Source organism: Pteropus vampyrus, unplaced genomic scaffold, assembly GCF_000151845.1.
Source record: "Pteropus vampyrus isolate Shadow unplaced genomic scaffold, Pvam_2.0 Scaffold486, whole genome shotgun sequence".
In the NCBI taxonomy this organism is placed as follows: Eukaryota; Metazoa; Chordata; class Mammalia; order Chiroptera; family Pteropodidae; genus Pteropus; species Pteropus vampyrus.
Window position 1 is genome coordinate 643,709 of NW_011889267.1, and position 19,944 is coordinate 663,652.

The 19,944-nt window shown below is 53.7% G+C and overlaps 3 protein-coding genes and 1 long non-coding RNA gene across 6 annotated transcripts in view; 3 read left to right on the top strand and 1 right to left on the bottom strand.

The window, feature by feature from the left end:
• Positions 1-203: 203 nt before the first annotated feature.
• LOC105307251 lies at positions 204-15,987 on the bottom strand. Of its 2 annotated transcripts, XR_897196.2 has the most exons (4): positions 15,752-15,987; positions 5,896-5,994; positions 3,665-4,346; positions 204-2,660 (listed from the first exon to the last, which is right to left on the bottom strand). It is a non-coding gene; the product is annotated as an uncharacterized LOC105307251 (long non-coding RNA). The 2 variants fall into 2 exon arrangements; XR_002777675.1 differs by having other exon boundaries at positions 204-4,346; positions 15,752-15,974.
• On the top strand, positions 7,477-10,503 carry HOXB6 (homeobox B6). The gene is made up of 2 exons (XM_011382666.2): positions 7,477-8,688; positions 9,719-10,503. Exons 1-2 carry the CDS (start codon positions 8,274-8,276, stop codon positions 9,976-9,978), a joined length of 675 nt encoding a protein of 224 aa, XP_011380968.1. The 5' UTR covers positions 7,477-8,273; the 3' UTR covers positions 9,979-10,503.
• Positions 12,312-15,078, top strand: HOXB5 (homeobox B5). The gene is made up of 2 exons (XM_011382664.2): positions 12,312-13,188; positions 13,854-15,078. Exons 1-2 carry the CDS (start codon positions 12,627-12,629, stop codon positions 14,099-14,101), a joined length of 810 nt encoding a protein of 269 aa, XP_011380966.1. The 5' UTR covers positions 12,312-12,626; the 3' UTR covers positions 14,102-15,078.
• Positions 15,988-16,076: 89 nt separating the features above from the next.
• HOXB3 (homeobox B3) overlaps positions 16,077-19,944 on the top strand; it is a 41,233-nt gene continuing 37,365 nt past the window's right edge. The window contains exon 1 of one of the 2 annotated variants that reach the window (XM_011382668.2): positions 16,077-16,201. The gene's annotated coding sequence lies outside the window, so the exon portion shown is untranslated. The remainder of the gene's footprint in view (positions 16,202-19,944) is intronic. The other variant, XM_023524661.1, reaches the window with a different exon arrangement.

Here is a 19,944-nt window from a genome sequence, read left to right on the forward strand (position 1 = left end):
TCAAGCCAAGCCAGGGCTTGGCGGTGCCACTGGGGCCCAAACAGGGCTGAAATGCAAAGTGCTGGGCCCCTTACGAGGAAGAGCTGGGCAGTGTTGGGCAGAGGCCAGGCGGGCAGCACAGACCTCACCGCGGCCGAGAGAGGCCTCCAATGCCAGGATACTCCCGGATTATTCGGCAAACAATTATTGAAAGAGCTATTCGGTTATTTTATTTCCGTTTATTTTACTTTAATTTATTTTAATGTATCTATTCTAAATTAACACAGTGATCCAAATAAAACTTTTTAAATGGGGAGGGCGGGAAAACTGAGCCCCAAGGGCGAAAGCCTGAGCGGCGAGTTTACCGGCTAGTGTGGCCGCATCCCGGCATTCTGAGCCTTCCGCACCACCAGCCCCCGCTCTGCCTGCTTCCTCCGCGCCTTTCCGCCGGCTCTCCGCGCCGCCAGCAACCTGGAATCTTCTCCGCAGCACAGAGAAAGAAAGAAAAAAGAAAAACATTTTGGGGGAGGTTATTTCGTTTCCTGAATTTAGGTGCTAATAGCTTAATTCAAAATATGGGAGTATTTCGGAGGACCTGTGAAACACGGGGTGAATTTTGTTGTTCGTGCTATGGCTTTTGCTCCCAAAATAACCTCTGGTTGAGTGATTAAAAGCTCGGAGGTTGGCTTCTAAGCAGCTAGACTTGCGGAGCTGATTTTTGGTATTTATTCCATTGTAAATCTTGGGTTATTTAAATTTAAAGAACAGCTTACGGACAGAATAGGGGAAGAGGGTTGGAAGGCAAGCATGTTTTAGAATCTGTTTAACTTGAATTTGTAAGTTAAGGGCCCCTGAACCTGCAGTGTCTCCACAAATGACCAGAAAAAACCCTGGAGAGCACGTGGAGTTGTCAGTGGGAACCTGGGCATGCCGGCATTTGGGTGGAAGAGGCAGGAGTCCATCAGGCTTCAGCCTCCTCCAATCTCTCGGGTGCAGAGGCAAGAATCTGGTTGCTACACTGTCCACCTTGGCCTCCATCAGGGCCACCTTTCCTTCCCCGTGTGAAAACTAGGCCCCAGGGGACTTAGGACCCCCACAGCTGCAATGCTGCAAGCCTCACAGGTGGCGATCCCCTCATAAATAGGGCTGGAAATGAGGGGGGCTTTAAGAGGAGGAGAGGGGGCACTGGAGCTTTCATTTTGCCTTGATGCAAGTGGCAACTCCAGACAACAGCTGCTGCTCCCGACTTAACCCCACCTGCCTTAGAATGGTACCCGTATGGAGAATTTAGGGTGAATTTTTACTAGAAGATGGGGCCAGAGCTCCTGTGAGAATAGGGAGGTTCTAATAAGAACACCCTTCCCAGATGGATCTTTGTGGCTCCTCCGTCTGATCGCCTGCTCCCCAATTCTCACCCTTTCTCAGATTGGGGTTTCCCCAAAAAAGGAGAAGGAGAAGAAAAGAAGATGGCGACTGAGAAAAGGGTTGCTGGTGGAGCAGCCATGAAGAAATGCAATAAATTCCTTGTTGTTTTATGAAAATTTACAACTTTGTGATAGAAGTTTATGAGTGGTTGAATCCAGCGATTGGCCGGCGCCGGTCATGTGGCCGGGCGATCGTGAACATGAACTTTTTATCATTTCCCTGGTGGTTATAATGCAGCATTCTTTTGGACACCACACCTAGGTCGGAGCACTGTCGTCCTTCAGGGCTCCAGCCTCTTGATATTTTTATACTTCAGTATCAGCTCGATAAAGCAAAAGAGAGAGAGGAAGAGAGAGGGGAAGAGGGAAGAAGAGAGAGGGAAGGAGGGGGTGGGAATTACACAAAAGAGAACCAAAAATAATTTTAATTCCTAAGTTAATTTGCTTGCTGATCTGGGATTTTAGTCATCATGGAGGGTAAATGGACTATCTGCCCAGGACCGCAGCCTGATACCATTTTTCAAAGCCAGAACTTAGTCCATTTTCTATGCAAATATCAGAAAAGAGAAACACCCTCCCAAGTCAGAGAAGGGGAAGCGACGGCTCTCAGGTTGGGACAATATTATCTGGAAGATGAAGAAACCGAACGCTCTTTTTTTTTTTTCTTCCTCCCCTCCCCTTTCAATCCGAGGATAGAAACACCACGGTCTGCAAAGGTAAGGGAGATTCTACAATATTCTTATTCTTTCGCCTCGATTTTGTAGAGGATGGGGCTTGGGTTTGTCTCCATTCTCCGCCGTCCAAGACCGGGCTGAACCCCACCTCTGGGTGCTGCAGGGAGCGACTTTCCAGGAAATTTGGTGATCGAAAGAGGGGTGGCTGCTTCCTGGAGGGGGACCCAAGGCAGGGGAGATGGGAGGAGGAACCGAAAGGGGCCACGGAGGCGAGCTCTTAGTCGCCTTTTTAAGCGAGGAGAGGCTGAAGCGAGGGGTTTTCGAAAGAGGATGGGGGTGTCTGGGCTTCCAAGCTCTGGCAAAAGCCCGTTGCTACGGCCTCTGTGGGTTTGCGCCCCCTCCCCCTCCCACTATCCCTCCCTCGTTTTGGCCTCCCCTAATTGCCCCCGCTCTGTTCTCTTGCCCGGTTCGGGAATCGGCAGTTTCCCGGCAGCATTGGCACGAGGGGCGGTGGCGCTGAGGGACGTCCTGGTCTCTGGAGGGCCTGGAATCTCCGCAGAGGCCGGCGAGGGCAAGGAAGCGGCTAGAGAGAACCAGAAAGAACAATTTACAGAGAAATGCTCATTATCTCCCTCGGAGACATTTCTGAAATTAAAGGGCCGTAAGTGGAGGCACCCAAATCGAGAGACCCCCCCCCCCAGGAAGCCTGCCTGAGAATGCCCCCATCTCTCTCGCCTCTCCAGCAGGAGGGAGCCTTGCTCTGCAGGGAGACAATTTTGTGGTTTTTAACGCGGTAGGTTACAGCGTGTTGGTTTCGGTGCAATATTGATTCTGTTATTTGTGTTTTATTGGTATGGGGTGTGTGGATTTCGGTGGAGAAAATGGCCATGTGTGTGTGTCTGAAGTGAAAACATTTCAAACTTTCCTGGATCCAAACCTGGTGATTGTGAAGAAGCTGTTTAGCGTGTTGTTGTTTTAGGCTTGTAAACAAAAACAAAAAAGAACAAAATAAAAAAGAAAACCCAGTTGGGGACCTGATGGTGTCTGGACTGGAAAGCTGCCTGGTGCTGAGCTCAGATAGCTAGTCCGGTCCGTCCGGCGCCTGATTTCATTACCCAGCCAGGCCTCTTGGGGAGGAGGGGAGAACCTTAGGGCGGGAGACAGAGATTCCTAAAGTAGCTGGTGGGGTGGAAGAAGGCGCAAGCAGCTAGTTGAGGACTTAAAAATAGAGAGGTCTTCTGCGGGAGCCTTAAGCCAAGAGATAAGAGAGACTTTGGGCGCTGAGGGCAGATTTACAGGAATAGGTGATCTGCTTTTCTCTTGTAAAATACCAGACCCAGAGCGTTCAGCCTCGGGCCTCTGGCTGCCCAGGGAATATGGGGTCTGGGGTTTTGGAGGGGGATATTAGCCCTCTCAATCCTGAGCTGGGAACAGACATATGCAGCCACTTGTGGCGTGGGAGGTGGCCCTGGTGGATGCCTTCCCAGCAGGCGTGGACTGGGTACCTGGAGGGACCTCTTGCTGCGCAGCCAGAGAAGTTCTCGGCACTCTGAACCTATTCTCAAAGGGAAAATTCCCCAAACCTACCCAGACTAAAGGTCTTTTTCTCCTGTAGTCTCGGTGAGTATAAATCATCCTTTAGACAGTTTGCTCTGACCCAAATTATGCGGTTTGCTGCCATCTACCGTCCATTCGGAGACATGCGACTTTGGCAAGCCACGCCACGCTGCCTGAACCGTGCCCAACGCCTGGAGCACCGCCGCTCAGGTTTGGCGGAATTTGGGGGACTTGGGGCCCAGATTGTCGCTAGATCTTGGTTCACGTCCGCTTGCGTATGGATTAGAGGACAAATGTCTCCTCCCCCTCGCCCGCCCCATCCTGGCTCCAAATCTGGCGGCTGGCTGGGGAAAGCAGCTTTTTCTAGGGCATATTTAAAGAGGACTAACACTGCATCCCGCGGGCAGGAGGCCCTGAATCCAAGGGTTGGGGGATCACGGTCGCGAGCCCACCAGCCTACACTGCAAGCACGAGAGGGGTTCATCCCGGCTGCTCCAGAGATCCGAAGCCAAGGCTGTTCAAGGTTTATTTGGTTTTCTTTTCCGTCAAGGGAGGTACCAGCAGAGGCGGCGACGGCCCGGCAGTTCCACTCGGTTGTCAAAAGACAACCGGGTCTGTGTTCTCGGGGTTGGCTTGTGAGTCTTGGTCAGTTCCTTGGCCGGTGAGTCCGTGATGAAGTAATTGAGCCGAGTTTTCTGGAAACTGTTGGTGTCTGCAAATGAGCAAGGGCCCCCTCCCTTATTCGTCATCATTTCAAGGGAAATAGACACAAATATACTTCGGGGGAAAAAATGGGAGTGGGAGTGGAGATCAATTACTAAGGAACCAAACCATTGTAATTTCCGCGTTGCGGACCCCTCACACCCGCCTAACCTGACCATTTTCCCAGAAGGGGTGGTGAGGGCGGGGGTCCTCGCCTCTGCTGCGGGTTTGAATATTGGCTCCTGTCTCACGGGTTACTGATTAGCTCGGGCTTTCAATCGGCAGGAGGAAGCTCTGGCTACTTCTTTCAAGGTGCTGTGGCCCCAGTTCCTGGGCGGGGGCTCCAGGAAGTTGCCTGCAGTGCCAGGCAGGCCGAGGTGTTACTAGGGTCTGGCTCGAAGCCGGAGGCGCTGCCGAGGTCGAGGGGCCTGGCGGTGCTGGGGGCAAACACGCCGGCTGCCGCCCTCGGCGCCTGGCGAGTCTGGGCCACAGGGGCAGCCCTTTCAGTTTTTCTGCAGCAAGAGTGACTTTTCCGCGGCTAGAAAGCCCAGCCCAGTGCGGGAGGCCCCGAGGGAGCACGCCTTAAATGTCTTGGGCGCCTCGGGGATTTTTTTTTTTCCTGTGGGCAATCCAAAGGACAGGTGGGGAAGGGAAGGAGGCTGGTACGGAGAGTTGAAACACTTCAGGGCTCTTAGGGTGCTGGCGGGCCTGTGGGGAGGAAACTGAGAGAGCGAGCTGAGCGCCACCGCCCTCCTCATCCCCCCACCTCCAGATCAGAGACCACACGTTCATTTGCATAATGGAAATGAGGTCTTTGTACCACTCTGGACTGGCCCATTTTAAGGCCAAGTCCCATCTAAGCAGCTCCCAAAGGTTGGGAGTGGCCACACTTCTCCCTCTAGGAACATTTATGTTCTCTAAACCTAGAGAATCACAGAATTGGGTTGAGATGTTTTAATTCACCCCACCCCAGCCAGACCTGGGAGCGGGGGTGGGCCAAGGTGCCCACAACCCAAAGGGCTGGGTGTAGGATAGCTTTGTAGTTGAGAGGAAACGGGAAGCGTGGACAATGTCTCAATTCCCCGACCCCTCGACACACACAGGCAAATACTCCTCCCTGAGGTTGCTGGTAAAGGAGAATTTTACCCTTGAGCTGAATACAACTGAGACATTTCCGTGGGAGCTGGAATGTATATTCATCCACAGGACAGCAGATTCACAGCACAGAAAACTACAATTATAAATCCTGCCTGTGGGGATTCTGTACAATCCTTCTGTTATGTACTCAAGACTTGGTACACATTTATATCCACCTCTCCATACACATGCTTCCTCATAGAGGCAGGGAGAGATACCCCAGACCAGCAGACAGCTGTACTCGCCGTGTATTTACATATTCCCCCTTGGAGACAGACAGACACAGGCGGCAGTGGACCGAACCACAGACAGATTCGTAGAGATCTGGCTCCAGAAACCAGGCGGTCTCTGGCCCAGCTATGCCTGCCTGCCTGCTCTTTCTCCCAAACAAACGGATCAGAGGAATAAACGCTCATAAATACCTCTGGGCTTAGATAAGAGCGATGAGGCGCTATTTCCTTTCATGCTGGACTCCAGGCGCCCAGGCCTTGCCTTTGTGGCTCCATCTCGCGACAGGCAACCTGCAGAAGTGAGGTTAATTTGGGGGCTGTGACTCTAAGGATAAGTTGTTTTCCTGCTTCTATCACAGGGGAATCTTACTTCATCCAGACTTCACAGGCAAGCCCACACCTTCCAGTCCTAGGATGGGGACATTGTGGCTGGGAAGGAGGCAGAGAAGACTGAGGTCCAAGGCCCAGCTTCCGTGGCAGAGGGAGGGAGGCGCATATGGGCACTATCCCACCTTGCTTCTTCTGCCCAAATGTCCCCCATTCCTCTGTAGGAGTGGGCCCAATCGCAGCTAGAATGGAGCATTTATTATTCTCCATCATTAGGAGGCTCGAGCTTATTTTTCTTAAATCTTGATTAAACAGCCATAGAGTCAGGCTAAGAAGGGATTGTCACTTGGCTATGAAGGTCCAGCTTAGAAGTTGTCCTGAGTTCAGGAAGCCCTTGCAGGCTACTTCGTAACCAACTGAGTTCCCACCCTTAGTCACCAACCTCAGCCCTCTACCATTTTCCCTAGTGTCTTATATCATCTTCAGTGGGTAGAGCTGGCCCACAAAAAGGAGTCCAAAGAGCAGTTTGAGAGGAGGCTCAGCCTGGCCCTTTCATCATCAGATTTTGTTCCACATCCTGACCCACTCCTGGCCCCAGGTCCAAAGGTGGTCACCCTTTACTGCCTGGCATCCACATGCATATAGAAACATCGAAAATGCAGCTCAGTCTTCTAGCCTGGCTTCAATGCTTATTTTCCTTAGATGAGAGCCGGAGATGTACACTCTCTCTCACACCCAAGCTTTGTACAGCAGTAAAGCTGGTGATCCAAACATGAGATGTGCGAGAGATCGTAGAGATGCTGAGAAGGGTAGTGAGCATCTGCAGAGGGGATGCTGGCTGATAGTTGTAAGCTGCTTGCTAAGTCCTCAGGAGGACTCGAACACCCCTCCCTCCTTATAAAACTAAACCAGAATCAAGTCTTGGAAAACAGTTAATTTAAAAAAGAACTGCCAGCTTCTGAAGAGACTTGGGAAAGGAGCAAGGGCCCCTCTCTTCCTGGTGGTCTCTGATCACCTCAAATATCAGGAGAATTTGAGGACACTAAATTGAAGGAGGACCGATTTCTTCCCTATACCCACTTTCTGAGACAACCTTGATTCCTAAGAAAGTGTAGCCCAGGATATTAGTAAGTCTTCGGTGGGTAGGAGGTGGGGGTGGAGTGAGGGTGGCAAGAAGGTTAGGAATCAGATAAACCTAGGCTGGGGGATGCCCCTCATGACTCCTCTCCATATCTCCAAGTGAGGAGAGGGCTAGTCCCTTTCACCAGTGCCCCTTCCTGTGCCAGGAGTAAGCAGTGCATACAAGAACCATACGAAATGTCTTAGGCAGCAGCAGCCATAGCCTTCAAAAAAGCTCCTAGCCTCGCTGAAGAGCCAGAGGGAGAAGCTTGAGCTCAGACCCTCCTCCCATTCCCCAGCCATCCAGGGTCTTCTGGGCAGCAGGCTTTGGCCTGCTGCTCAGACCATAAGAGTTGCAGAGAAGTAGGAATAATAACAACCCCGGGCTTGGAAGAGATAGAGTAGATCTGAGAAACAAAAAGAACAGAACGGGTTTCAAAACCTGGAGAAAAGATAATTTCTTCTTCACCTGTCTTTTCCTGGAAATGAGGCTAATTAGTGGAGAACTCTTCTCCCCTTGGACCAACACAAAATCCTAGAAACAAACCTTCTTCTTTAGTTCTTTCCCAGCCCGATTGAGATTCGAGATTCAGGGACTGTTACCCTTCCTTTGAGGGAATGGGGCTCAAGCAACGCAGGGGTTAACTTTTCTGAAACACAATTAACTTTTTCCTATCCTGCGTGGGGAGGGGAGGGATATATTTATTTAATCACTAGGGGATGGGGTGGTCTCAATCCAAAGCTCCCTCCTCCCTCAAAGGCACAGACGCCTCTTTCGCAGATCCTACGTAGGTGGAACAGGACGTGTCGTGTTGTTGGGGGGAGAGAGAGAGAGAAAGGAGAAGGAGAAGAAGGAGAAAAAAAAAGGTTGATAGGTTTGTGCGCGGGTCCCTCGTGCGGTCTGCGCTCCTCCTGGGTGCTATTTGACAATTCCTGCCTCTGCCATTGGTCAGTGTTGGATCAGATGGTTGTATTTCCTTCTGGCCCTCACTGGCACCTCGCCATCCCCCCTCAGCTAAAACCCAATCTCAGATATACTACTAATAGGCGCGGCGCTCGGACTATAAAACACAACAAATCATAAACCCGGCGGAGCAGCAGCGGCCGCGCGCGCCTCCCTCCCAATGAGTTCCTATTTCGTGAACTCCACCTTCCCCGTCACTCTGGCCAGCGGGCAGGAGTCCTTCCTGGGCCAGCTACCGCTCTACTCGTCGGGCTATGCGGACCCGTTGAGGCACTACCCCGCGCCCTATGGGCCCGGGCCGGGCCAGGACAAGGGCTTTGCCGCTTCCTCCTATTACCCGCCGGCGGGCGGCGGCTACGGCCGAGCGGCGCCCTGCGACTATGGCCCGGCGCCGGCCTTCTACCGCGAGAAGGAGTCGGCCTGCGCGCTCTCGGGCGCCGACGAGCCGCCCCCCTTCCACCCGGAGCCGCGGAAGTCCGACTGTGCGCAGGACAAGAGCGTGTTCGGCGAGCCCGAGGAACAGAAGTGCTCCACGCCGGTTTACCCGTGGATGCAGCGGATGAATTCGTGCAACAGTGAGTAAGACTCCGCGGTCGCCGCAACCCCACGGGCCCCCACCCCGGGAGACAGAATTGGCGAGACCCCCATTCTCCCACCGAGTGTGGGATGGGCATCTCAGAAGCGAAGAGAAGATGGGGAGCCTGTATTGGATCTCCCGCTCTGTCCGCTCACCCTCAGGAGTTACAAAGTTTGCAAAGTCTCAGCCGCACTCCGAGGCAGGGAAGCAAGTGGATTCTCGGGGGGCGTCAGGCCAGAGCCGGGATTGTGGGTCGGGGCAGGAGCAAGGAGCAGAAGTCACGCGCTTGGCTTTCCCTTGGCGCCCCCAGACCTGGTAGGGTCCCCCACCCAAAGACTATTACATTGAAAATGGAGTGCGTCATGGGAAGGGGGGCAAGTGATGCTGGCAAGGGATAGTGGAGTCTGTCCGGGACTGTTTCCCTGCGGGTGGGGGGCTGGGGAAAGATGAGGCACCAGGAAAGAGGCGATAGTCAGAGGAGGGTGTGAGAATAAGGGGAGGAAAGAGAAGGGGAGCGGGTGGAGAGGGAGAGAGGGAGAAGCAGGCGCCTGGGTTTCAGGTTGGATTATTTGTCGGCCTGAAGTCCCAAATTGATGTCCATTAGCGGGACACGAAAGTGAGGAGCAGTTAATGCCGACTATGGATCGATCCACGTCATTACGGATTAAGGATGGGAATCTATCACACGGGGGGCGGGAGGGGGGAGCTAGAAGGATGGGGAGAAAAGGATGCAGCCCGGGGGAAGAGACACACCTGGTCAGTACTTCCCCAGCCCCTCCCCCTAGTCTCAGGTGGAATTTTAAGCTGCTCCTCCCATCCCCCACCGAGAGTCTAGACTGGAGGCGCAGGCCTAGGAGACCCGGAGGGAATCTGGAGGGGGCGCTGGAGGGTGAGGAAGTGGGGAGTAGGGAACGGGGGAGTGGAGGGCATCCCGGGACAGGCTGGAGTCCATGTTTGAGAGTCGAGTGGGGGAGGGGGGCTCTGGCCCTGGTGACCCTAGGCCTCAGCATCCCTTCTCCGTGTAACAGGTTCCTCCTTTGGGCCCAGCGGCCGCCGCGGCCGCCAGACCTACACGCGCTACCAGACCCTGGAACTGGAGAAGGAGTTTCACTACAATCGCTACCTGACCCGGCGGCGGCGCATCGAGATCGCGCACGCCCTGTGCCTGACCGAGCGGCAGATAAAGATCTGGTTCCAGAACCGGCGCATGAAGTGGAAAAAGGAGAGCAAACTGCTCAGCGCGTCTCAGCTTAGTGCGGAGGAGGAGGAAGAAAAACCAGCCGAGTGAAGGGGCCAGAAAGGGAGAAAGAGGGACGCGAATGAGAGGCCTGTGGGGAGCCGAGGGCTGCAGAGAGCCCTGTGAAGGCTCTGCGGGCGGGGGGAGCCCAGGAACCTGCTCTCCAGCACACGACAGGCGGGGCCCAGCGCTCTCCTGGACGCCCCCACCCGCAGAGCTCTCGCTGGGTTGTGGGAGGCCGGGCTGCCTGAGCCCAGCCAGCACCCCGCGCGCCCCCTCCATCCCCGCGGAACCCGCCTCAGCCCGATCAGACTTCCCCTGTGAGAACTGAGGACCGGACTCACTTGATGTTTTTTGGAAGCAGAGCAAAATACTCTTGTTCGTGTCGCGTCTCTTTTCGTCCCTGTTCCCTGTGCACGGTTCAATGGTAGCTTCGCAGTTCCCTCAGCGGGGACCTCGAAGACTTCCTGACCCCAGACCGCTCTCCTCCCCCCTCCCCAAAGCCACTGGAAGGAGCACATACTACCTAGAAGTAAGAAGAAGAGCCTCAGAAAAAACAAAGTTCTATTTTATTAATTTTCTATGTGTTGTGTTTGTAGTCTTGTCTTAGCTCTGGACGTGAAATACTTCGGTAATAATATTAATATTATTAATAATGATAATAATAATAAAGACATAAAAACTCATGCTCAATCACTTCTGCTCCTCCCCTGCCACCACCCTCCCACTGCCCACTGCCCTCCCACCACCACTCCTTGGTCCCTGGTGCCGGAAACTCTGCAGCAAAGGCAGGAGCCTGGTTGGCCCCAGCGGCCCGACATGACTCGGAAGTTACAGTTGAGATAAAGGCTGGAGTCATCCTGCCCAGGCTCTAGCTCTGAGCTTGCGGGTGCTGAATGAAGCTCGTAATGTCCTCTCCAGGTGCAGACGTGGGGGACAGAGAAGGGCCATTTCCCTCCTATTCTCTAGCTGTTCCTCGTTTGTCCGTGGCACGAGGGACACCACTGAGGCCCCCTAGCCAGGAGCCCTTGCAGAGATTTAACTAGGCGGGTCTTGTGCCTGAGCAGCGGTTTTCTGTCCTCCCGCTTGCTGGGGCAGTGGTTTTTGGCCTGTCCACATGGTCTGGATTCCACCGGTCTTGGCCATCGGATCTCAGCCTGTGGCTCCGGAGGCCAAATCAGGGCTGCCGGGTCTCTCTTCGCCTGAAAAGCTCTAGCTCCTCTTCCTGCCTCAAGTAGGAGCTCAGTGACAAGTACGGGAATTCGAAGCCATTGACAGGCGCCCGCCCAAAGACAGGACTTTCCCCTTGCTCCTTGGAGACCTGAGGATAGGAGGCCCGGTGATGGGGCAGTTTGGTTTCATCTCCTCGACCCAAAAACGACCCATTCTCTTCCCGTCCCCATTCTCACATAGACGGCAAGCTGCGGACACTGTTTTCCTTTCTTCCTCCTCCTCTCTCCCTTTTTTATTTTTAAAGAAAATAGCCGCCCAGCAGAAGGGGCCCAGCTGCGGCGGTCTCTGCCCGCCCAGCGCGTTCTGCAAGGCGCCGCTGGTCCTCAGAAGCTCTTTCCGGGGAAAGCGTGGGCCGCCGGGCACATTCTGAAACTACCCAGACGCCAGCGAGGGGCCTGGAGCGGGGCCTCCGGATGCAACAGCGGGCATCTGGCGAGGAGGTGAAAGGCTCCTGCCTTGATCCCAAACTCTGAAAGCCACGTTTCCACCCTAACCCCAGATGCCTTCACGGTCGCCGCCACCGTTTATCCCACAAGTAGGCCGCTTAACCTCAGCGGGTCCCAGTCTTGCTCTGCCATTCACCAGGCTGGGCTAAGGATGAGGAGGAGGTCAGGAAGAGGGTTCCAAATTAAAAGTTAAGGGACTTAGCAGAAGGGAAAGTTTCTCTTTCCAACCCTTGGCCCAGCTCTGCCAGCTCGGCCTCGGCTCTGTGAGTGGGCCGCTACAGCCCCATTAGGAAGCAGGCCAGGCTGAGCTCGCGGAAAGGGGAGGAGGGCCCGAGGCAATAATTGTTTTTCACACACATCTTCCAACCCTCTCCCCCATTTCCGAACCCAACTCGGAGAGTAAGGGAAAAGCAACCCAATATTTGATCATCTGATCCAGAGTTAAAATAATAAAAACAGGGAGAAGAACACAAATAGAAAGAAGTAACCCCACTCCCAAGAAAGTGAGTAAAGCCTCAACCGGTTCCCTCCTCTGAAAGACTCAACTCTGCGAGTGAGCCTACGCCAGGCTGCTTCTTCGCCCTGCGGTTGCGGGGAGCCAGCAGGGAGGCAGTCGTCGCCGCCATGGCGGTCTGAGGCGTGCGCTTCCGCCGATCACCGGGAGGTGGCGCGCTCTGCTCAGAGGCCGCCGCCAACCTTCTCCCTGTTTCTCCCCCTTCTTTTTTCCCCCTCTCGGAGGCTCGCATTGAATCGGCCCTAACGATTCTCGGATCGTCATTATTTGTAACCATAGAGCATGAATTACCTCTTGAGGTCATCAGCGAGAATTTACGACTGGTCAACAAAAGCACGTGATTCTCTAACGCCCCCCCATCCCCCTTCCACCCCCCCCATATTTGGCCGCATACATAGCAAAACGAAGTACAGTGCATCGCTATAATTCATTAATACATCATAAATCGTGAAGCACAGGGTTATAACGACCACGATCCACAAATCAAGCCCTCCAAAATCACCCAAATGAGCTCGTACTTTGTAAACTCCTTCTCGGGGCGTTATCCAAATGGCCCGGACTATCAGTTGCTAAATTATGGCAGTGGCAGCTCTCTGAGCGGCTCTTACAGGGATCCCGCTGCCATGCACACCGGCTCTTACGGCTACAATTACAATGGGATGGACCTCAGCGTCAACCGCTCTTCGGCCACCTCCAGCCACTTTGGGTCGGTGGGCGAGAGCTCGCGCGCCTTCCCCGCGCCCGCCCAGGAGCCCCGCTTCAGGCCAGCGGCGTCGAGCTGCTCCCTGTCCTCGCCCGAGTCCCTGCCCTGCACCAACGGCGACAGCCACGGCGCCAAGCCCTCTGCCTCGTCCCCCTCCGACCAGGCGACCCCAGCCAGCTCCAGCGCCAATTTCACCGAAATAGACGAGGCCAGCGCGTCCTCCGAGCCTGAGGAAGCCGCGAGCCAGCTAAGCAGCCCGAGCCTAGCTCGGGCGCAGCCAGAACCTATGACCACCTCCACAGCTGCGCCCGAGGGGCAGACTCCGCAGATATTCCCCTGGATGAGGAAGCTTCACATCAGCCATGGTAATTGTCGCTCTCGCTCCCTTTTTTGTCTTCTCGGCGTTCCTTCTCTGCGTTTGGGTCGGGGGCGGGAGGGGGGGGTGAGGAGAGCTTGGCTTTTCCTCGAATATAGATTTATTTTTTACAGAGAGGAGAAGTCTCTAAGAGGGTCCTCACAGCTTGGGGGACAGAGCCAAAGAAGGTCTTTAGTTGGGGGGTTAGAGAGGAATATTTTAAATAATTTTTCCCCAGACTCAACGGTGGTTTTACTCGTCCAGCTGTATTAGCCTTCTAATGGAAGGTGGGGAAGGGTCCTGCTTACCCCGGAAATTTTGAGACTGCCGCCAGCAAAGGAGGGGCGAGCAGTCAAACGAGCTTTCCGGGGCAAAACTGCCGCCGCTCTCTTCCCTCCCGGGGCCAGCGGCCGCCTGAGCCCAGCGAAGAGTGAGGCACAGGGAGGGAGCCAGAGACAAAGCCGGGCGCCTTCTCTGCCGGCAGAAGTGGGGGCTGCGAGAAGGAGGTTCAGAAAGCGAGCTTAGTTGCGGGGTGTCTGGAGCGGGGAGGATTGGAGCGGTGGTGAGCTGGGGGCCGGGGACGCCTGGGTCCTGCTCCACGCCCCCCTCCCACCCAGTGCCCCCTCCCTTGACCGGAATAACGTTGCCTCGTGGGCTCTACTCTGTCTGCTCCAGATATGACCGGGCCGGACGGGAAAAGGGCCCGGACCGCCTACACGCGCTACCAGACCCTGGAGCTGGAGAAGGAGTTCCACTTCAACCGCTACCTGACGCGGCGGCGGCGCATCGAGATCGCCCACGCGCTCTGCCTGTCGGAGCGCCAGATCAAGATCTGGTTCCAGAATCGGCGCATGAAGTGGAAGAAAGACAACAAACTGAAAAGTATGAGCCTGGCTACAGCCGGCAGCGCCTTCCAGCCCTGAGCCCTCCTAAAGGAGCCCTGGGCGGCCCAAGAGCTCGTGCCGCCCCCAGCCCCGGCCCCTCCGAGCCTTGCCGCGCTGCCGCTGTCCGCTGGGGACCGGTTCCCACGAGCCTGCCTCGCCCTGGCCTTGTGTTAAGATTTTTCGTTTGGTCTTAGGTCTGCCTGTGGCTCCCTCTCTCCTGGACTGGTTAATCTTGTTATTATTGTTAATAATAATGATAATAATTATTTTCTCTCCATGCTCCTCACTCCCCTCCGCTCACCCCAAATCCACCAGTGTTTCTGAATGTTCGTGTCTGTGGTTGCACTCCTTCCCCAGGAAGAAAAGAAACTCGCATGTTTAATGTGAACTTTCCCCGCCCCATCTTGTTCTTCTAACTTATTTATAAAAGGATGATCGCTGTATTTTGAGTTTCAGCTTGAAACTTCTCTAAGGGGCAGCAGTTGAGGTGGGGTGGTGCCTAAGTGGCTGAGGCCCAGCTGAGCTGGCCTCAGAGATGGAGTCCATGACTGCGTCTTTCCGCCCTCTTCTTCCTCCTCCCTCTCCACTCCCTGGGTCCAAGTCTCCTAGTGACTTGGTTCTGGGGTGGGAGGAAGCCAAGGTGGACCAAAGGGGTGATGTTAAGAAGAGGGAAGGTAAATAATGAGATTTGAGTTCCTGCCGCCTGTGTAGGCCCCACACGGCCTGGTCTGGGCGTGTAGGGTAACAAAAATAATCCTCAGTGTAAAATGTCTTGTGTATTTCTCTGTGAATCCATGGGTCTGGCATAAAGGGCCCAAAGCGTGTAAATATGGGGGTAGTCTGGGTCAGACCCATCCCACTCCCCCCTACCCATTTCCCTTCCAAGACCATTTGTAGTGAGTGAGTGGATGCTGTGCTACGTGTGAAATCTGTCTTTGCCGGGCCTGTCTCAGTGATTCGCTTTTGGTATTTGTTTGTAGCTTTCCTTGAAGTCAATAAATGTTTCCCCTACTCCACTGCCCTTCCACTTGTCTTTTCTCTGGGAGCCTACCTCTCCCATCACAGGGCACACCCTACACTATTCTTGATAGATCTGGGGTGCAGAGAAGGGAAAGCAGGGTGCACACCAGCAGCCCCTCTCAGCCACCTAAGTCCCTGGCTTGGTCAGCGGTGTTTGAGCCAGAGGACAGGCTTTCATTCCTGGGGGACTGAAAGGCCCAGAAACCTTATGTGAGGCTGGGGCCAAGGAAAGGATGAGATGGACTCCACCCTGGCCTTCCACTAGCCAGCCAGAAAAGCCTCTGGAAACCTCTTCAGGGAAAGTAATTTGGGCCTAAGTCCTGAGTAGAAGGTCCTGGCCAGATGGGAGTGGTACAGGCCATCCCAACTCCTCTAGCCCCTGCTCCAAATCCCAGTTCGGCTCTGCTACCCACTAAGGCAAAAAAAAAAAAAAAAAAAAAAAATCAACTGGATTTCAAAGGTTTCTTCTTATCCTCAGTCTTCTCTGCATTTATCAAGAGCACTCTCTCCAGAGGCCTAACTGACCTTCTTTCTTGATTAGGAGTTGGGGTCCCTCCTGGAAGACCCCTAGTTCCCCTTACAGCCAGACTGGCCCAAGGCCAGGGCCCAGTTCTCCTATATCCAAATCAGCCTCCACCCTGAGTACAAGAGTCGAGTCTGGACACTTACCCGTTCAATCCCTTCCAGCTTGGCCCAACTTCTTACAGGACTTGGGGGGAGGGGAAGCTGGTGAGGAGGCAGCCGAGGGTCGTGGAAGCTCTACTGGGCCCTCTTTCCCCCTCACCCCTTGACTTTGTCCCCCTTTGTCCATAGCAAACTATCCCAAAAGTCGCTATGACATTTAGATGTCAAATGGATAGGGGTTTTATCTTGAAGTTAGATCGTAAAAATCGCCGAGAAGTCAGACAGATACCCCTCACTGGCTCGAGAAAGTCACGTGAGGTCCATAAAGTTAGTTTTATGGTTTTGGGGAGTTGACACCGCGCGGTATATTTCACATTCTCCAGAATGTTAAGTGACACTTTAACTGCTCGCTGTGGTGGGGAAGGGGGCAGAGGTAGGTGAGGGCTCTCGCAGCCCAGAAGGCAGTGGCGGCAGCCGAGGCCCAGCACTCTCGCAGTAAGTCGCTTCCAGCTTTCGCTTTTCCCCCTTTCAATTTGGGGCTTGGGATCGGGGGAAGGAAATCGTGCCTCTGGCAGGACTGTAGGGTGAAATTTAGTCTGCTTTTTGCACCAAGTTCTGACAAGCTGGGTGTCTGAAGTGGGGCACTCAGTTTGATAAGGCCTCAGTGACTGAGGTGCCTGGTTTTTATTCGCAGTAATGTCTGGCTCTGTGGGGAAAAGCACTTGTGTGGGTTCCTTCAGTGCCCTTGGAAATTTAGGGGGTAAGAAGGAGGAGTGTGTACTGCTTGTGGGGGCCACTTCACTGCTGGATATCTTCAGACAGACATCTCTCCACCCCCAGGAAAGAAACTTTATGACATGCATTTGTCAGGGGTGTGTGGGGGCACGCCGCTGGGCACTTTTATCTGGATACATATGAGCTGAGAAAAAGCACCGGGAAGGCTAAGCAGCTGCCGTGGGCTGCCTTGCACTGGGACACTCTCTAGCTTTCAGATCTTTGAACACCATGAAAGGCAGTACCTCCAATTCTCCGTGGCCTCATCAGGGTTGTCAAGGATGGGGAGCGTGGCACTTTTGCACCCCACTTCAGCCTGTTGGTCCCAAGCCAACATTTCTGCTTGGCTCTAAATAGGGTCCTGAGGTCAGAGTGGGGAGTGGACAGAGGGAGGCAATTCCCTCAAATCCTAACTCCTAGCCGAAGTGGGTGGAAGGGGAGAGCTTCTCCCCTTGCCTAGAGGAGCTAGGTGTTTAAGGTAGATCCCTGGAAATCCCTCCATAAATAAAACTAGCTCAAGAAAATAGACCCCCAACTGTCAGGAGGGAAAAAAAAAGAGACTCAGGAGCTGGAAAGAACATTGGAACCATTGCCTCTTTCCTCTTCTTTCTCCTCCGCAAGACCCTTAAAAGCCTTTGTTTTGTGGCACTACAAACCAGAGAGATTTCATTATTTGATCTTCAGGGGTCTATTTTCTAAGGATAAGTCACCCTTCTAAAAACCAAAGATCTCTTCCACCAAATTGACTCCCCAATTTTAAGAATTATGGAGTTAACCACCTTGTCACTCATGCCTTTGCCAGCCTGCCAGCTCTTGATTTAGCTGACCAAGTCCCATGGATAGTACCTGAAATTGGACATGTGGCACTCTGAGGGGCTTCTGATTTTGGGGACAAGGAAAGGGCCACAAAATTCCCTCCATTTCCCATTGAAGGACATCCCCACTAACTCCCTCTCTCTCCTGCAGCTGTTCTCTGTCCCTAAGCTCTTCAGTCCCTGCCCAGGCCTGATTTGCAGGAGACCCTTCATAGGCTTTGAGAGCAAAGAGGACAGAGAACTTGGAATCCTCACCCAGATTTGAAGGCACATCTCCCCAAGAATGATGAGGCATTTGTATCCCTTGGGAAGAGCATTCTGTTCAGCTCCCAAAGGATTCCTAGCATCATATAAAATACTAATAAATTTTTCAGGCATAGCTTCCGTAGGCTTCCACTCTGGACAAGGCAAATGAGTTGAGTGAGGTGCAGAGGAAGCACGCAGCAGGGGTAGAATCCTCCTCCGGGCCTCCTGGGAAGCTCCATCCTGTTGTGCCTCAGGCGTCTCTCCCGAAGAAACCCCGACCACCAGGCCTGTCCCTAAAGATTTTTTTGCCTTCTCCCATGTCAGTTCTGCAAGCTCCGATAAATATTGTGTGGGGCCGATGGCCCAGTGACATCTACTGGGTTTATCTAGATAGATTTTTCCGGAACAGTGAAGAACAGCCCTGGGTGGGTAGGGGCCACTTCCGAAGCGGAGGCCAAAACCCTTGGAAGGTCTCCGGCTCTAAGCGGATTTGGAGAAGATGCAGTAGCTGGGTTTTCCTCTTCCCCACTTCACTCTGGGCAATGGTCTCCTTTGAAATCCAACAAGGACCTGTTGGGGAAGGAGATGGGAGGTGAGAAGGGGTTTCTGGTGCAAAGGAACTCTCTCCTCCGCCCAGACCTGCGCCCTCTCCTTCGGCCTACCCGAAGACATTCTTCGGGAAAGCTGTTCCTTTCTCTCTCTCCAGGACCTTTTTCTCCCTCCTCTCTCACTCGCTTCCCGCTTCATCTGAGTCCAGGCCTCAACCTTCTGAGCTGCAGGCTGGTATCATCTGGCCAGATCCTTGTGCTCAGCTGCCCGCCCGCCCAGCTGCATACCCCAGACCTGGGGCAGGGCCAAGGAGGTGCCAGCAGGACTTTAAGGCTACAATTTCCCTTTCCCCTTGGAGGCAGGCCTGACCACCAGTCAGTAGAGAATCTGATTTTTTGTTTTATTTGCTTATTTTTTTGTTTTGTTTTGTTTCTCCGCAGCCACAGGGTAGGAGGAAGTATAAAGAAGTGTAAACAGGAAAGCCAGCCGGGCCTGGAGTTCCCAGCGCCAGTATTTCATCGGCTTCCTCTCCATAACTGCAGCAGGGACACTTAACCCTTCCCTGGCTGTTAGAACGTGTTCACTGGGGGCTGGTGGATCAGGCTGTGGGGACCAGATCCAAGTGGAAGCTCCTCCCCAGGCCTGGTTCTTTTATCCCTGGGGTCTGGATGCTGGGGCAGAAGGCCAAGGATTCAGAGCAAGGGAAGAGATAGCCTGCTCAGCACTATCCCCCAAATTCAGTCTTTTTCGGGCTCTTGGGCTTCCCAGCCTGGGGACCACCAGGGCCAACCAAGGAGGACAGGGCTAGCAAGAACCTCTCCCCTCTGTTGGAGGAGAGCCCACTGGTCACTCTCTCCATTTTGGGAGTAATGGATTTCAGGCTGGGATCTGCCCACAGCAGGGATTTATCGATTGCTGTGGCGCTGTTACACATCCATATTAATTAACCTAGACACCGCCTGGAAACCAAGCTCTTTGGGGAGGGGGAGGGGAGAAATGGGGGCCTCAAGGAGTAGGGACATTTCTCCCTAAGCGTCCCTGGGGCCCAGTTTGGAGAGTCATTCCCCACAAGAATCATGTGGCCTTTCCCTGCACTTCTCAGCAGGCGTAAGCCTGATTTATTCTCCATAGTCGGACCCCAAAACAAATCTTCTGGGAGGGGGGGCGTTTAAATTAAACACCTTCCAAGTCAGAGTTCCGATTGCCCCAGCCCTCCGATGGATCTTCTGGTGGCTATTCCCAGCACAGGCCCTCTAGAGAGGTCAAAGCCGGCTCTCTGCTTTTCTTTCAACTTCCCCAAAGTAGAAGCTTTTTTGTGGTTTGGGGGCTTGTTTTGTTTTAGTGTTCGGTGGTGGTGTTAGTGATGGCCTTCCCCTTCCCCCTACCCCTCCCTCCAAAAAGTGATTAAAATCTGTTAAAGGATTTAATTAAGAGAGGTAAATGAAAAGGAAGGAGGCGCAAATGAGTTGGGGGAAAAAAACCCACACCAAAGCTATTCTCAACGATTAAATCGCCATTTTAACAATATAATGGAGTTTGCATCCTGAAAGGGGAAATCAACGCTCATATCTCATCAATAATTCATAGAGTCCGGGATCACGCAGAGGTCAGCAGACGAGGCCGCAGCGCCGGCCTACTCGGGGCTGCCAGCCGCTGCAGCATACATTACGTACCGCGGGTCGCACCGCCACCGCTACCTCCGCCGCTCCGGCGACGCAGAGACATGCAGACAGGTTGAGGTGGATTTTGCGTTTTCTTTGGCGAATTTACTAAGACCCAGGTTTTGGCCTCCAAGAAGAAGTGGGGGATTTGGGAGATTGGAGAGGTTTGGATTTCGGGCAATTCGGGACCCGT

Excerpts from the sequence above, each read along its gene's own strand:
- HOXB6 (XM_011382666.2), top strand. The coding sequence starts at position 8,274 with ATGAGTTCCTATTTCGTGAACTCCACCTTCCCCGTCACTCTGGCCAGC. Across the intron at positions 8,689-9,718 it reads GCGGATGAATTCGTGCAACA|GTTCCTCCTTTGGGCCCAGC; the intron begins GTGAGTAAGACT and ends TCCGTGTAACAG.
- HOXB5 (XM_011382664.2), top strand. The coding sequence starts at position 12,627 with ATGAGCTCGTACTTTGTAAACTCCTTCTCGGGGCGTTATCCAAATGGC. Across the intron at positions 13,189-13,853 it reads GAAGCTTCACATCAGCCATG|ATATGACCGGGCCGGACGGG; the intron begins GTAATTGTCGCT and ends TGTCTGCTCCAG.